Here is a 15,579-nt window from a genome sequence, read left to right on the forward strand (position 1 = left end):
TAAGTTTTTGAGCCGGAAAGCAGTACAAATTAAAGAGTAAAACCCGTATACGATACTTTTTTGTGTATATGCTGTAGTCATGTGTTAACTGACTGCTACTTATGCAATTGACCAATTTTCTTTTCAGTAGGCGCACCTTACCAGATTCTTGGTGGTAGGTGTAGGACACAGATAGTGGTCACTTCTCCAGCTGTTCGACCAGTCCTGATATATTTAGGTTATGGTCGCAAAAATCAAAATGTGCTATAGGCCGGCATACTGCTTGTATGCGTGCCTATATGTGGTTCTTCGCCTGTCTGCAAAGAGCGAAACGCCATATTAACCATTAATGATACAATTAAATGCCAATACTCACACTCTGTTTAATACACTCACATCTCCCCATAATTTGGCGTGCCGTCTTCATTACAAAATTGTACAGGCACGACCTCCTTTGTGTGTTTCATTAGAAAACATATACTTGTCTATCGAGCCATGCTTCTTTGAGATAAGCATCCTTTTGCACTTGAAAGTGCACCTGTTGGTAAATGAAAGCAATCGACGTATAACACAATGTTCAAAAAAGCGGAGCAGCACATTATCGGGGTTTATTTTAACCCGAACTCACCGTAAGTCTATTGTCTAGCTACACATATGTCATCGCACATTTCAGGGAAATTTCTGGTATGCTGTTTTCATAAAAGCACTTTGTTACAACCGAAAGCACACCTTTTTGTAGATTTGAGCAGTGGTTATATCACATGGTCTTCATCCAAATGGAACAGTACATTATAGGCGTTTATTTCAACCCGTTGTAACTGCGATTACTGCACAATATCGGAAATTGTGTAGTTCTTGATGCACAATAGGACGCTGTGGAAGTCCGCAGGCTTCCACAGCCTCCCTTAGGTTGACAAACCACTAGTAAAAATGTTGGTTGGTAAAAATTATGAATAGGTGGTCGTACAAATAAAAGCGAAACTGCTAACCCAACAAGACAACAGCCAGGTATTCGTGCCATCTGGGTCACTTGCATTCGTGTTCACATACGGATGGTCACGTTTAGCGTCGGACAACGTCCGCATCGATATAAACTCTACAGATGTCTGTGTGAATCTTCGTTGGAGTATGATGTAATTCATACAGTATGATGTGATAGCGGCACCTTAAACTCACGGAATGTGAAACCGCATTTTGTTGACTAAGTTGAGGCCTCTTTGTGCCAAGCGTATCCCCACCACTCCATTATATTGCCGCCAAAAATAAGATGTTGCCACGTTGGGGATGCTGCATTCAGTTCTTCAGCAGCTGCATCCTTTCGGAGATTAGGCGAGACTCAGTCGTCAGAAAGATGACCCAGTAAAAGGGCTTGCTGGTAACCAAAATTGATTTTTTAAATGTTAAATACTTTACCAGTGTGTTACATGCAGCTGAGGACTATATCCTCAACTGCGCGTTATGTTCAGTAAATTTGCATCTAAAAACTCCCTCAAGAAAGCACCCACATGCTCCACTTCGATTCCCAGAAAACCCCACCCATGCATTTGTGAACAATCGGTCCCTGCATCTCTCCCAAAAAGCAACGCGAATTTCACCAAGCCGACGGCTGTCCGCAAGCCAACAGGGCTTTCTGCTACTGAAACCACATACTGAGAAATAAAAACATTGTTCTTCTCACAATTCAGATGATTGGGATCTGGAGATCCACTGGCAATACTGTAGCCGGCGCCTAGAAGAACGACTTGGACAAAAAACAGTAGTCAACACACGTATAACATTATCTAGCAATATACGAAATTCTTGTGATTGAGCGGGCGATTTTGTCAAGAGTCGTCCCGGTATTTATACGTCTGCGGGAACTTCACGTCTGAGCGAATCTATGTTCGCAAAATTCTGCCACAAGAAGTCAATTTGCAGAATTATCATGCGTAGATCGGGAAACTATTATATGTTCTGTTGCGAGTACTCCATTCTACAAGAATATTTCGGCAATGCACAGACTGACTCTGCGTCACTGAATTGTTTTGGTCTAGCCAAACTAATACACTTGTACACGTAGGACACACCTATGCAGTCGTAGTTGACGTTCTTGGAGCTCTTTAATCAGGAAATCTGGACCATGACTGGACACGCCCATAAATTGTGAAATAGTGGATTTTATTAAGTAGGTTTATCAGTAAAATTAGCATGCGCTTGCGTGTATAGATGTCCATAATACAAGAACAGCTTGAATTAAAGCTCGGATGTTAATCGAAGAAAGCCTCAACGGTTGCAACATCTGCGGAGCCACCTATAAACGCTGCTGTATTATGCCAAGGTAAGTTTGCAATCAAAAGAGAGAATGTACAGGCAGTTTTTACCACTGATATGTGCATAGTGTGACCACGTCTCACGATCTAGTAAATGGGTTCAATGAGTGCTTCAATATTTTATAGGGCATTGAACAAATCACGCATAATAACTATTTCCGCCGTTGTCGACGCATCACGTCGGCCAGAAATCCAAGAGAAGTGCAATTAGCTTGATAGATACTGTGAAGAATATGAACTGGCCTTGTAAGATTCGTCGATGGCTGTTCTGTCAACACACTTCCCGCCATACTTAGGTTCAGCAGGCAGGGCCTACACTATTATTTTACGTAATTTTATTTACCCGACACCATTTCCTGTCTTCACGCTATTCATATCAACACAGTTTTCTGACTTTTTATTACGTCCTACCCATTGATAGCCTCTGAAAGCGATACCCATGACGCAAGGAGTCGCTCCTGTATAAATTTTATGTTGTTACTGGATTAGGCAAGTTCACCTTTGAGTGTGGGGTGATCCTTAAGTGGTCCACGTAGGAAATATGTGGCTTCGGTTGTAGAAGCTACAAACTGACCCGTGACACCTCAGTCATAACACACCCACGCCCACAATACGGCTGCATTCATTCTCTTATGTGAGAGGCCCACGACATAGCAAACAGGAGCCTCGAGATCCTCATGGTTGGACTTTTGTCATCGCCAGAAATAATCGCGGCGGGCATTTAGTAACATAATTCGCAGGCTGCTTTTTACTTTGACGTAGGCCTATTGTAAACTGATGCTATCCCAATCGCATGTTCCCACGAGGTGAAAACTGGCGCTGGGGTCAGCCCGTGGCAAATTTTTGCTCATGGGACACACAAAAGCACCCGGCCACCACACACACACGCACCCGGCCACACACACACACACACACACACACACACACACACACACACACACACACACACACACACACACACAAACGCGCGCGCGCGCGCGCACACACACACATGTGTGCGCGTGTTCATGTAGGCACACAGAAACGCGCGCACACAATGATTAATGAGTGCTAAATCAAATATTTTAATTGCTAAGAGCTGCAAATGCTAAACTTTTTTTTACGGGATTGTCTTTGCTAGCTTAGATTTTATTGAGAAATAAAATTGGAATGCCTATTTGTGTCTTTCCTTCCTCTTCTTTTGAGCCACAGTGGGACAGTCCGCATACGGAACAAGTAAGTACATCGAATAATTTCAGCCAACGCCCTGCAACGTCGTTGAACAGAAGCGCGAAATCACGCAGCTAACGCGATATATTATGACTTTGTATATGCGATATATGCGCTTTGTAACGCGATATATTAGGAATTATAATGCCTTTGTTACTGAGCGGCGAATGACACTAACAGCAGGGCCAGATGTAGCAGGCCCAAGTAGTATGCCAAATGTGACGATACGCGTGGCGCTTTCGCGTTCGCCCAGTCGCACAAAGATTTCCGTGTGCGGACGCATGACCGCATGCGATGCAGTGAAGACAAAAGGCGAAGAGAGATTGGGAGCCAAGCTTGCGCATGGTGAGGAACACTAATATGGCCAGGACAGAACGCATTCTCTCGTTTATCCGCACGCACGTTCGCAACAATGAGTACTTGCACCGCCATGTAAGAGCCAGTGAGAGACGCAGGCGCGCATGATAGGAAAGATGCGCAATAGCCAAAGTAGGAAAAGGGCCCCTGTATGGTCCGAATGAGACATAGGGAACAGCCCGGCACCGTATGCTTTTTTTTGCGAAATCATTCTGGATAAAATGAAGTCGCATGAGATCGAACAGAATTGGTAGCTATCAGCGAGCACACAGGCCAAAAGCCAACACTGCACGCGTTGCACGAACATTGTAGGACTTCCTTGTAGCTTCGCGAGGGGACAAACGTGAAATTGTCCTGTGTGACCAATGCTTCATCTACTGTTGACTTTGGCCTTGTTTTTTTAGTACTATTCCACTCTACGTGCCCATGTTCCTCATAAGCTGAATGATCTACCGCCGCGTTTGGGATATCACCACACATAGTACTTCAAAATGCGACGAAGTTTTTCGTTTACCGGCATTTTTTCAAATTTCATTCATTTAGGTGGGCCAGTTTACGAGTAAGTATACTTATGAAAATACATTGGTTGCCCGTGGCCTTGCACCTAGTTTAGGGAGGCCATCATCTCTGATAAAAATCATCCTTATAAAGGCTGTAGCTTAATCGCTGCCATAAATGATATGCGCTAAAGAATGTTCTGGGCACGTCCGTCGTCCGCAGTATTTCGAACGATTTTCGCAAATTATAAAAAAATTGCATGGCTGCGTGTTCATATAAAAATTAACCAGCCATTAAACAAACTTTTGGCGGAGTGCTCTAACCAGTACATCACGCTGACCTTCTATTGTGGTTGACCTTGGAACCTGGGTAGTATGCTGAACGAATACGAGAATACGGCTCAACATATTTGAGGGATTATGGCGAAGGATGCACTGTAGCGAGGTAAGGGCTTGTGCATGGCCGCGGTGCGGCTAGAGTGGAAAAGAAAAAAATCGACACGGCTGCTCTGCAGCCGTAAACAAAGCTTCAATCGAACATGGCGGTCGAAAGGGCCGACGATCTAAAGGAAGTAACCCGGTCGTGAATGTTAAAGGAAGCTTTAGCTCGATTACTCCTATCTAAATACATGTAAAAGGAGAATTCGTTTTTCTCGACAAGCAATGCACCAAAGTTGAGAAAGTATCTTGCATTTAAAAAAAAACTTAAAACCTAGTGGCGGTTCGTTTCGAATGTTCAATTTGGGTCTTCAATTTTTTATTAAAAATTGGCAACAATCGGAAATTTTCAGAAAACGAGACTAACAAGTTTACAACTCAGTCACTCAGCAATAAAAAATGATATCACAACTCTTTGAATCGCATCTAATAGCACATCTAGAGCGGACAAAATTGGCATGTTACACATGAATCCCAAAAATTTAGTAATATGGAAATGCAGCTTTTGCAGAACCCTTGTACACAAAGTAACAAACTCAGGTAAGACAAATTGACATATCGAATTTGTCCGCTTTCAATGATTTAATGGGTGCCATGTACAGAACCGCGATATCTGATTTTTTTGCAGAGATATTAATTTGTAAATTTCGTGCTTCTATATTTTTCAGTCTTCCAAATTTTCGAAAATTATTTTAATAAAATTCAGGCCCTGAATCCAAACTCCGCTTCCAACAGTCAGTATAATTTAACTTTCTCCCTCAAATGCAATAAATTTCATGAATACGGTCCCGGGGTTATCTTAGAAAAACGTTTTTGCTTTTTACATGTATTTGACTAGACCGCGTCGGAGTTGGGCCCGAGCTAGAGCTTCCTCTTAAGAACGACAGCGAGAACTGGAGCACCGCTGCGCGAAAAAAAAGAGCTCATTGCGAGGAATTCACCGACGATTACCGTACTTCGTAATACGTGAGCGCTGGAGGTTGGCGTGAAAAAAATAAAAGCTTTTCTGTCTCCCTCTCTCCCTGAAATTTGAACGCAGCCCCACAGGAGTTTTCATTTAGGGATAAGGTACGGGCAATGTGTCTCATGCGGCACGTTGCAAGCGGACCGAAGTATGGCGCGACTCCCTTGCTAATCGCGGGTTCGCGAGAGGCAGCGTGTGCGTGACGCGTTACAAACGGGAAACATACTTCCCCGTTTGTGCACTGTAGAATGGGAGTTGTTTACGAGCTTCCATTTTCCTGCGGTCACGTCTATATCGGTCAAACAGGTCGTTGCCTGAATATTATATTATCTGGGCGTAGGCGCTCGCTAGCGGGTAATGCCTACTCGCATGTCGCGCGGCATTGCTCTAAGCATGGGTGTACTCCAATCTATTAAAACACCACAGTACTTTCCGCGCATAAAAATCAGACCACGAGGGAGATTATTGAGGCCTACTATATCAGGAAAAAAGGGTGGTGTTGTGTAAGCATGCCATCGTTAAATTTGCATGACAGTGAATCTGAATTTTTAAGCCGCGTCATAGTGTACCATTAGATTACAGGGTTTTGCGTTTCTTGCCTGCGCACAGATAATGACGCCATCGATTGGAGAGTACGTGGCTATGGGTTGGGTACATAAGTTTGTGTATGCTTTCGAATAAAGTTAGTTGTGAGTTCAGCGCCACCCTGTGTGTTCCTGCCTTCTGTCTTCGTTTTAATGCGCTGCCCCTTCAAGATATATGTAGAGTCCAAGCCCAATTTGGCAGGGGGCGTCCGCATTGCCGTGATGTTCCTTATTAAGTCGACCGTCGCGGCCGCGCCATCTATGCTGCGGGTACCAGTGAAAGCGCGCGAGGGGGGAGCCGAGAAGGATGGTGGCTCGATGACGCGTGAGGGTCGACGGTGAGAGGAAGCGCAGCGTATCAACATCCTCTAGGTTTTGGCCGTATTGCGGTCTTGTACCGTGCGCAATGCAGCAGAATGAGGGTGGGGGAGGGATTTTATTCATGGCGGTAGTTGCGTATGGCGGGGCCGTGCGGGCCCTATCTTGAAAGCGATCTGCGGTGGGTACAGAGCCTAGACCTGCCGAGGGCTTACGACTCTCTGGGCGCAGTGCTCTCACTGCTTAATGCATATATGGTTCAAGCATATGGTAGCACGAAAGGCGATTCGGCCGCTGGTGCTGCTTATATTGCTCGTGCCAGCGTTTTGACAGCGAGTGTCAGTGGCAATCGAGTGAGATTTGATCATGTTTGCCTATGCGCGCGTGACTTCAAGCTTGGTGATTTAATTAGTGAGTGGACGTTTCAAAGTACATAAGGCTGATAAAACTGCTCTTCTTACTTCGCATGGCTGCCTAATTTTGGGCTATCACGGTCGATTCTTCGCCTATCGGACGAAAGTGCGACATTCTTTTTTTTCACACTCTTCACTGAGTTCCTTTTATCTATTCGTATCATATAGGGAGGCGAGGAGCAATACGTTCAAGGAATTCCTGGTGGCGGTGGCCGTCCTTTTCGTGGTCATCGTGGTCGTCTTGGTGCTTTTTCTGTGGTCTGCAAGTGAGTATGTTTTAGGCTTCAGCTTTTTCGGCCTCTAGAGTATCTTCGATTGCATTCTGCTTGCGCAAGAGAAAATTGATGTGGGTGGTGGTTATAAGGAAAGCCAATGCCCCTGTCGCCTGGGTTCAGTTACACGCCTGTACAACGAAGCACTGAGGGCCTACAAAATGATTTGTCATGCGATTGATTTTGTTGTGAAAATCGCACACCATGGCGCTTTACTGGACTAGGTTAAGTACGCTCAGAAATCAAAATGCACTCCTTAATGCACTTCGGCCATGTTTTCTTCGTGCAATACTAGTATTCGTTCATTGTTTCTTGCACGTGGTCTACGGTAGATTGGCTTGTCAGGAAACTTTTAGTTGAGGCTAACTTCCATATTCATATAGATGTTAATGTACGAATGCTCTGATTAGGTAACGCTGAAAACGCTTGAATAAAATTGGCAGAATTTAGGAGAAGAATCTGTATTCTATCAACTGTGAATGAAACATTGGATTGAGACCATAAAATCTCGGAAAAAGCTGGCCGCTAATAAGGAATTCTTAAAAATTTCTCGTACAATGTGTGTAAATCCACAACTCACTACCAAACAGACATCTCCATGCGCTACCACTCATGGCCATGGCTGTGTAGGTGAAGTAACTCTTTGGGTGAAGGCAACTGGTAATGAAACCTATACATGCTATATGGACGCATCAATGCTGCCTTTATTAGCACACTCATGGCCACGGAAGGGAAAGATGAACATTCTATCTACCCTAAGCGTCACATACTACACCAAATGTTGGGTAAAATGAATGCGAAGGAGACTAATCCCGTTGTTAGACGCGTGGCCTTATCCGTGGTTAAAATGGTTATCACTAAATGTGCTTGGCGAAGTTACAAAGCCGGGAAAACAGTAATTAGGCCGGTAACCGCGAGTGACTGCAAAACGAGGTTCGAGACCTAGGTTCAGAGAAAACCATATTTCCCATGCGATCAAGATTACGCACGGCACGTCCACGGACAGCAGTAAATGTCCTTCGTAGGTACTTTAAAACCATGCCCGGCAATCTGACGGGACTGCGGAGGACATGATAATCATTTGGGAAGATATTCTGGCCGCTATGCGGTGAAATACTTGCGTGCGCGTCCCTGTACGCCCAGATTACGCAACGCTCCGCGGCAATCCTCCCGCCAACAAAGATACCTAAAAAAGGGAAGAAGGCCAGCTCAATATCGTCATTGTGAGAGATCTGTGCCGGTAACTGCCTTCTGCAATTGAATTTTGTACATGATGCTGTTTGATAAACCTGCATCACACAACATACGTGCAGGAAAGCCTGCGGTGAATGTTTGACGATGCGTCTTGTCCAGCGTTCTGCCCAGACGTGCCAGCAGCTTCGATCGCTTCGATGGCAAAGACGGGGAAGCACTTGACAAGTTCTGAGGCGTCCCGTGTCTACAGGTTTTGTTGTCTTCTTGTTGTTGAAGCCTACTGACATGTTGTCAAAAATAGCGCTGATGGTGGCGTCAACACGGCGACAAAGGGCATAGATCTTCGGTATAAGTGGTGTAAGTGTTGCCGGAAAGTTGCGTGCTTCCGTCGATATTTTTTGGGGAGACCACAGAGCGTACATCTGGAGTGCCGTAAACATGCCGAAGTTGGTATCTGAACGACGCACAGTCAGGCAAGGCGTTCTCGGCATTAAGAAACCAAGTTTGGCAACGTCAGCGAGGTAGAAGACGACGTTTCGAAGTTTGTGATAATCGTCCCACCGGTTAAACTCGAACATCGGCATCACGGAGGCCAGCGAACATGACAGGGTCGCGCCGCCAAGTGTTGACGGCCTATGAGGGAGCGGCCGGTTTAGGCAGACGCGGATTACCGTTTCTGTGCATGGCCGGAGAATCTCGGTGACTTTTCTAGGGCCATGGTGGCGGAAAGGCGGAGAAAGCGGCGACCTGCACGATGCTCCAGGAAAACGCGAAGTCGCAGAGGGTCAAAGGATCGAGAGCAACCTCCACCACTTGCGACGCAGCTGTTGTACCTCTACGCCTTATTCAGTGGGGCCGCACGCTGAAGAGAATGACGTTGGTCATGATGTTACGTGGTAGGGACGGTAACGAACACAGTAGTAATACTGTGAAACACGAAGCTAACTTTTATAGGGCGAAGCTGCGCCGACAAAAACAGGTTACACTTAAAGCACAACGATAGCGGCGAACGCAGTCGGCGATCGTCGAAATCTGATCTGCGGGTCGAGTGCGTCGGCTCTTATACATCACTCATCGAAGGTTCCAGAGTGATCGCTGGTGCCTGCGTGTCTTCCAGAAAGTTCTACACCCTTCGCATTGCGCGACAAAATCAGATTACAGAAGGTTCGGTGACAACAGACAGCCAGATCAAAATCAAATCAAAAATTAAAATCAGTTTATTTTTCATCTCAAGGATGAGGGCAGGCTCGGGATAAAAGTGACATCAGTCACTTGAGGGGAACCCGAGCCTCCCTGATACATGGAATGCAATGAGGACAGACGAACAAAATTCGTTCATAGCAAGAAGGGGTTCATATTTACAAGTCGTAATACACATAGATTCATCATGAAATGAAAATATAGATATACAGATTCCTTTACGGCTAAATTGTACAGTATATTACATGAAGACAAATTCCAATATACACTGAAAGTTTAGTTGGTGATAAACAATATTGCGTTGATTTCATGATAAAGGGGCTTCCCTAATAGCACGTATGCCACATTCTTCAATTATTATCTTTTTTTAAATAATTTGTTTAATAAAACAGGAACAGTGAAGCGAAGCATTTGTCGGCCAAAGTGTGTTCTGCACAATGGAATGATCCAGTGTTGTTGGTGACGAGTAGGGTATGGGGTAGTGTATGGTTCAAGTTGAAAAATATCCAAAAATGGTCGATTGCTATTGAGCACGGATTTTTTATATCTTATTGCTAGGTAATACTCGTAAAGCTGATGAATTGGGATAATGTTAAACCGCTTAAATAATTCACCCGTATGTGCATAGTAGTCAACATTAGCAATGTGCCTAATCGCTTTTTTCTGTAGTTTGTATAGTCTACAAACTTTGTTGTATAGATAGACCCATCGATAACTTTCGAGAAACTTCCGATGCGTGCACACCGCTCAAAGAGACAGGACGTGTGTCAAAAAGGTGCCATGTAATACTAACGCGGTGGATTATCGGCTATGGTGTGACGCTGCTAAGCACGAGGTCGCGGGATCAAATACCGGTCGCGATACACTCCGCACTCTTAGAAAAATTTACACCCTTTGTGGCTTATCTTGTCCCACAACGATAACCGTCATCTGTCTTGCCCGTGTTTCCTTTCACAAATGGCATGCGCATTATCAGTGTGACGCAGCATTCTCGACAGGAAAGTAGTGAGCGCCGAGTTTTCAAGAAAGGAAACGCAGGCAAGGCAGGTGACGATTATTGTTGTGGGACAAATATACAGCCCACAGGGTGCAACCGCTTTAAGAGTGTAAAAACAGTTGCACCCTTCGGCGTGTATATTTGCCACACAAGAACAATCGTCATCTGTCTTGCCCGCATTTCCTTTCTTTAACGTTGCGAGTCCGGTACTTCCAAGTCACGAACAGCATGCGCGTTGCCAGCATGGCAGAATATTCTGGACAGGAAAGTAACGAGTGCAGCGTTTTCACGAAAAGAAACGCAAGCAAGACAGATGACGAATATTGTTGTGTGGCAAATATACACCCAAAGGGGTGCAACTATATTTAGTGTAGCCGCATTTCTATGGGGGCGAAATGCAAGAACGCCCGTGTCCCGTGCATTGGGGCAAATTAAAGATCCCCTGGTGATCAAAATTACTGTAGACTCCCGCTCTATGGCGTGCTTCATAATCAAATTTTTGCACAATAACCAGTGGCGTAGCTAGGTCGTCTGGCACCCGGGGCCGATAGCTCTTCTGTCAACTCCCCCCCCCCCCTCCCCCACAGGTGTGGTCGAGGAAGGCGAGGATATCGACAATTTTCGGATGTCTTCAGACTTGTATGACAGCCCCCGTCCCCCCCTGGTGGCGCCGTCCACCCGGGGCCCACGGCCCCCCGCCCCCCCCCCCCCTGTTGCTTCGCCACTGCACATAAACCCACATTTTATTGATGATGCTAATGTAATTTTCTCGCATTCATCGCTCAATCGCCTGTGATTTTTTTGAATTTTCTTAATACCATCAACCTGCCTAAACAAAGACAAATTATGGGCGAGGACAATGCGTGGATGTTCTAATCATAGCTAAGGCTGTAAACGCGACTAGAAGCGCTCTGAAGTCCTGTATGCCACATTTCGTGGTTTTCTGAACAAAACTGGATGTTTGACCGAGCTTGTATATTTAGTAAATGTTGTGACTATAAAGGGGAGAGCCAAAGAAAGAGCAAAAACATCTCATATTAATTATTTGAGGGAATGTCCACTCTATTGGTGAGATGTAGAAATACTTGGAAGTGTGTATTATAATTTCGTGCTCGGAAACCTTTGCTAAGCACTCATCTTCCCACAAAGCGTTGTACTTATATTTGTACTTATTGTACTTATTGTACTTATATATAGCGTATTTTAAAGCGTTGTACGAAGTGTTTAGTTGGTTTTTCCTTTGTACTCGGTCAACTACACAAGGCACATTGTTTATATTTTACAGAAGTAGGCAAAATTTCTTGGTCTACAAATGTTAATGTTATTTACGTGTAGGATAATTACAGCCGTTGTAGAAAGCCACTTCATGCGTTCAAATTTGCCGTACCATAGTGCCGTTACTAGCAGTGTTTTCGATAGTTCTAAAGCAACTGTTCAAGACACCAATGTCCAATCCAGTGAAAATTAGAGGAAAGTTAAGTGTCATATGTGGCAAATCTTTTGCGTTGCATGCATCTGTGATCGCTCCCATGTTTTAAGGCAATGGAGTGTGGAGAAAGAAATTTCGGTGCTGGCAATGCTGACAGGAAGAGTGGGCAGTATTTTCAAGATTATCTTGATCTAAATAAGAGTCAAAGGGATGTCTATTCGAAATTGCGTTTCCCGCTACCAATTTTCCCGCCATAGCCGCAGTTCGGCTTTTATACCACTTGCAGCTATCGGAGCATGACTTCCAATAGGTGACCCATATTGCTGGGCAATGTCCATCACTACGTTTGCCTCGTCTTCTGTTGTGATGTTACACAGCTGAGGCGGCATAAAAATGAAGAGAGCGCAGACTCCAAAAATCGCTTCTGTTAATATTGATTTGGAATCTGCTAACTCATCATCCAATGTGGGATTAATTCCGACATCCTGTAGAGGGTCTCTAGATAGTGCTGAGTGCTAGACTTGTGAGCCTGTGTGTTCGTGATGAGAGGATGCTGAAGCTCTCTTTCAGGCTCATTCGCCAGCGTTACGGCTTGGTCGTAGAGAGGCGTCAATAGCTCTTCGCCGTTTTTAGAGCTCAGCTCATAGGCGCCCTTTCCTATGTTGAGCGGTGGCGTGCCGCAGCGTAACCTAGCGAACGAGCAGATTGAATGATGAAAGAGCCAATGGGGAGTGCAGTGGAGATAAAATACGGCGACAGCGAAGGTAGCGCGAGAAAGAAAGCTGAGAAAGAGAGGGCAGGGGAACCATGAGACTAAAAATAGAGGAGGAGGCTATGGCGAAAGCGTGAGAAGGAAAGTGTAGTGCCACGCAAGATGATCTCTGCGGCGACGGTCGCTAGGAGATGACGTCAAAGTCATCTCCCGTTGTCTGTTCACCAATGGCATGCGGTGAGCGCGTCCAACGGCACCATATGTGGAAACCAAGCACTGCCTCAGTGGAGGTCTGTCTGCGGCGGCTGCTGTGAATCACACCTACGCGTAAACCACTTGCTGCCTCTCGCGATCTGCGACGCAGCCTCACCACTCTTCGCTCCGTTTGCAATGTGCCGCGCAAGACAGGTTGTCCGCGCCAGCCAATATATAGCGAAATAATAACACGTATAGAGCTGCCATCCGATTTATCATTATGGAGTACCGTAATCGTCATTCATTTTTTCAGAACAGCTACGGTGTCTGTCAAAGTGCTCTTTGCTCTGTGTACATCGACACACTCCTTGTGGCAGAGGCGACACAACGGGGGTGTGTACGCCAGTAAGTCTGAAGGACCAACTATCGCCATTTTAAGCTCGCCATCACCAACAGCGACGAGGAGTGGCCTCGATTTTACAGCGCTTTGCAGTCCTCTCCAGTTGGCGATGGTTTCGAGAGTTTTAGCGACAGAGCAAAAGTGAGTCTCAAAACTGGATAAAAAGTGTCGTTCGACCGATCTCGTGCCGCGAGGACCTTTAGGTTGGTGGAAGAGTGGGCTTTGAGCACAATTGTTCGCTGCCGTGGTGAAGGAGGAAATTATGTCCTCCATTATCGCTAGTGCATTCCTGACCGCATGAAGGCGCGATGACATGGACAACGACAAGTTGAGCGCATGGTTAAACCAAGGGGAGGGAACTACGTTTGGGGAACATGACTTAATATTTCAAATGGCACCACATACCTCTCACATCATGACGTTGTGAATCGTGACGCTATGCCAACTCACCTGCCGAAGTAGAGTTCTCGGCTCCTCAGCATTTTCAGAACCTATTTAGCGAGTACTTTTCCTCTCACGATGGGCTCGGTTACGTTGGAGTCTACAGAATCGCTGCCACTGTGCGGGTCGACGAATGGGTGAAAGTCTTCTCGTACCATGTTCCCGTGTACCGATGGCAGGACAAGTCTTCGCTTCGATGTTTGAGATACATTGGTCGTTTCGTCGAACATGATGCTTTAGACGCCTGAATTGTGCACGTCACTCACGGAATAGGTGTAGCAAGACCCTTGTCTTCACAGCTCTTGATAGGTTTCTTCTGGATCATCTTGCTGATATGGGTGGCTGGGAATGATTTGCCGACAACGTGTTTCTGAAGTTCAATGTCCTCTCTTGATACTCGTAAGAGCAGAATATTATGGAAATTACTCTCATTCGAAATCAATAAGGTCTGATTTGACCGCTCAAGAAGTGTTTCGTCGTATAAGTGCTGCCGAAATGGTGTATTCTGGCACTATAGAAAGATTATCGACTTTATCACTGGAAACAGGTGGTTTTGGTTGTTGCTCACTCGATGCGTACGTTGTATGTATATTTGGTTGGTCATATCTTTTTGAGGTCAGGGGAAGTCTTTCGCGGCCTGCATTGACTCGTTTTGGTATTTGTATGCCTCACGTAACGAAAGCTTACCATATTTTCCCAGCACTTTCGCAAAGGACGAGTGGTTGTGTGACCGATTATTGGAGGGCGAAATTTTTATGGTGCGTCCCACTCTCCCTGTTATGAACATAACGCTGTACTTCCAGCACACGCGTTTACGATAACCGGAGAACACAAGCCACTTCAACATTTTTAAATACGACTGATGTACGTGCCATTTTCATGCTTGCCGTAATTTTCTTCGAACTGATCATGAAAAGTTGTAGTTGTCAGGGGGCATCAATGCTTTTCGAAGACGTGCTGCGTCATGCATTCATGGGCTTGTGTGCCAACAAACTTTACAATTTGTCTGGCCCTTACAAAGTGACAGACGTGTACCAAGCCCTCGAGGATATCACGTCTAATCCTTTGATTCGATGTTCGCTACATTGGTTGCAGGCAGATGTAGAGTGCTGACATTTGTCTTCAAGAGGAAGCAATACGCTACATGATGCTGACCCTAAATTACCATAGATGCTCGTTTTTGTTTGCTTTCAATGGCTGCGTTGGGAAGATGCTGAAGAGGTAGTGCCTTCGACTGCAAATTGTAGGGCTTTTTTTAGAGGAGTGAAGACCTTAATGATCCCTTGCCAACTAGATCTCTTCCTTCTTCGGAGAAAATGTAAATTACAGCTGCACACAGACAAAAACATGGTTGTCAAATATTTTCGGTGTATAATCACGCCCCGCAGTTGCTTGTTTCCTACCTTAATATTTTGACGCGGAATAAACGTCTTGAGAACTGCTGCGTCACAAGTGGTGGAGTGTGCTCTTCGGTCCTCCGACTCCCCGCTCAACCTCCTGGAGCTTCGATCGGGTGGCCGATTGTGCCAGCTGTCCGCCAGCATGTCGCAGGACGAGCCAACAGGCACTTCTACTTCCACCATCTCGGCCTCGGCTAACCCAGCCTCTCTGTATTGGGTTGTCAGTGGGCACCAGCGTGATCTCTATCTGTTTGCTGGACTTCGCGGTGAA

The 15,579-nt window shown here is 45.5% G+C and overlaps 1 protein-coding gene across 4 annotated transcripts in view; it reads left to right on the plus strand.

Annotated features, from left to right (window-relative positions):
* LOC139056978 (uncharacterized) overlaps positions 1-15,579 on the plus strand; it is a 117,375-nt gene that overhangs the window by 37,236 nt on the left and 64,560 nt on the right. For all 4 annotated transcript variants that reach the window (XM_070534761.1, XM_070534764.1, XM_070534763.1 and 1 more), the window contains exons 4-6: positions 3,480-3,503; positions 4,398-4,413; positions 7,237-7,334. In XM_070534761.1, the coding sequence (XP_070390862.1) occupies positions 3,480-3,503; positions 4,398-4,413; positions 7,237-7,334 (138 nt within the window). The remainder of the gene's footprint in view (positions 1-3,479; positions 3,504-4,397; positions 4,414-7,236; positions 7,335-15,579) is intronic.

This window comes from Dermacentor albipictus, chromosome 3 (genome assembly GCF_038994185.2).
Source record: "Dermacentor albipictus isolate Rhodes 1998 colony chromosome 3, USDA_Dalb.pri_finalv2, whole genome shotgun sequence".
In the NCBI taxonomy this organism is placed as follows: domain Eukaryota; kingdom Metazoa; phylum Arthropoda; class Arachnida; order Ixodida; family Ixodidae; genus Dermacentor; species Dermacentor albipictus.